At 30.6% G+C, this 2,021-nt stretch overlaps 1 protein-coding gene across 1 annotated transcript in view; it reads left to right on the forward strand.

Moving 5' to 3' along the window:
- Window positions 1-564: 564 nt before the first annotated feature.
- Window positions 565-2,021, forward strand: part of LOC119676431 (all trans-polyprenyl-diphosphate synthase PDSS1-like) — a 6,824-nt gene continuing 5,367 nt past the window's right edge. Inside the window, exon 1 of the mRNA XM_038087671.1 lies at window positions 565-615. Within this exon, the coding sequence (XP_037943599.1) occupies window positions 565-615 (51 nt within the window). The remainder of the gene's footprint in view (window positions 616-2,021) is intronic.

Here is a 2,021-nt window from a genome sequence, read left to right on the forward strand (position 1 = left end):
ATCTTTCAGTATGATCAGCTAATCTACAATGAGGTGTAAGTAAACCAATCACATGACTTATTATACCTATCACGTGTATCCTACTGAGATCATTGGATTTCCATTTAATGGTTGACGTTTCCCATCTTTTATTAAAAAGTTCAGCACAGAAAGAACTTAGTAGTAATTTACATGATATTAGCAACATGCCCAAATTGTTTAGGTGTTCCGAGTGATTTCCTGATGGCTGTAAGCGACATGGAATACGATAAACCCGTTTTATTTATTTTTCTTTTCTTTTCTAAAAAACAAAAGCATCCTATCCTTTTTCAGACACACACTGCTTCTTACTTTATATCCCAGAATCATAGAATCTATTCATTCCAGCACGTTCCCAGGGGAACATTGGGCATATGGTTACAGTTGTACCTATCCTATTAATTCTGTTTGAACGTAAGTTTCGCATCTCCAAATTCATTGTGTGCTGCCGAAGCAGGTGGATTCGCCGCAACAGTACGGGTACCACTTGGAGACTGTAATATTATCGGGTTTTGACTCATATTTTATATCCAGAAAAAAGAAAAAATGAAAGGGAGCAAAGCCCTGACTTTGGGTTACAAGCGCAATATTAGTCCTGTAAGTTTTGCACGTAGTGACAGATTACATTTAAATAGGCCACACCTAACCTAGAGAACAGACGCCTTTTACAGCCGCTCAATATGAGTACCGACACTACGTTGTATACTGAGCTTAGCTTCATTACTCCTCATTCGACCTTACCGATAAGGGCGGCCCTACCAGTAGCAAGCTACCGCCGGCATCGCTTCGTAACTATTGAGCCTCCTCACCACATCAAGGTGGCAATCCCCGAGGAGGCAAAGAATCTATACTTAATTGATTCAGCTTTTGTGTATATTACTTGTATGAGAAAATTTTCATTTGAAATATGGAGCCATCGTGAACAGCGATTCTGGGTATTTAGTCAGTAACTCAACTCTGAGAAAACGATGTTTAAGGCAATCTTGTGCCAAAAACTATATGTTTGAGCAGATCAAAAATTCAATTTTGCTCAAAATAATTAATGAATTTTGAACTAACAATGCCTTTAATCGATTGTTTCGTAAAATTATATCTATAATTTGTTTTAAAATTATGAAACAACATTTTTTTCAATTATATTATATAGCTTTATTGTTGTATTTATCATTATTTCTATGTAAATTACAAAATCTTTTAGTATAAATTACAAGCTTTGAACTTATTCTTTCAGGTAAAATTGTATCTTATTTTATTTAATTTTCTTTATAAAAATTTTAAAAAATAAAATATCAAGTATATTATTTTAACATAAAGGTAAACCATACAAAATAACAAAATTGTCTTCAAAATAATGATTTAGAAAGGAAAATGAAATTTTTTCTTTTATATCCAAAACACTCATAAGAGTAAATTGAATTTAACTTCAACCTAAGCATCAGGGGAAGAGTAGAATTATTTTCGTCAAACATCAATTTCACATATACGGGCAGATACTATATAATACTGAGGTAAGATAAATTAGATAGAAAAGCTCGTGTACATATGAATTTGACTTAAATGAAGTAAAACAAGTATATTGTTCTAATATGAGGAAACATACTATGATGTCTTAGGTTTATGTAAATTATACTTAACATCAAATATTCACTTATAAATATTGCAATATATTTGCCCTCATCTTATGAAGTGGTTGGTTGGTTGCTTGGTTGGTATGAAATATAATTTTACAGTGTAATAAAATATGGTTTAAAAAAATACCGAGTAATTTACGGAATGAATACATTTCGCAATTAAAATTTATATTAAGATGCAATACATTTTTGGACCAGTTTTCGATTTCAGCTGTTAAAGTCTAACCGTGCGTAATCAATTTTTATATTATATAAAAATTACATTGAGTAAAAATATAAGTTTATATTTTTATAAAGTTAAGTTTATATATTTGCAAATATAAAGATAAACAATTTTCATATAATTTAAGAAAATTAATTATTTTTAAGAAA

The sequence above is a fragment of the Teleopsis dalmanni genome, chromosome 2, assembly GCF_002237135.1.
Source record: "Teleopsis dalmanni isolate 2A chromosome 2, ASM223713v2, whole genome shotgun sequence".
NCBI lineage: Eukaryota > Metazoa > Arthropoda > Insecta > Diptera > Diopsidae > Teleopsis > Teleopsis dalmanni.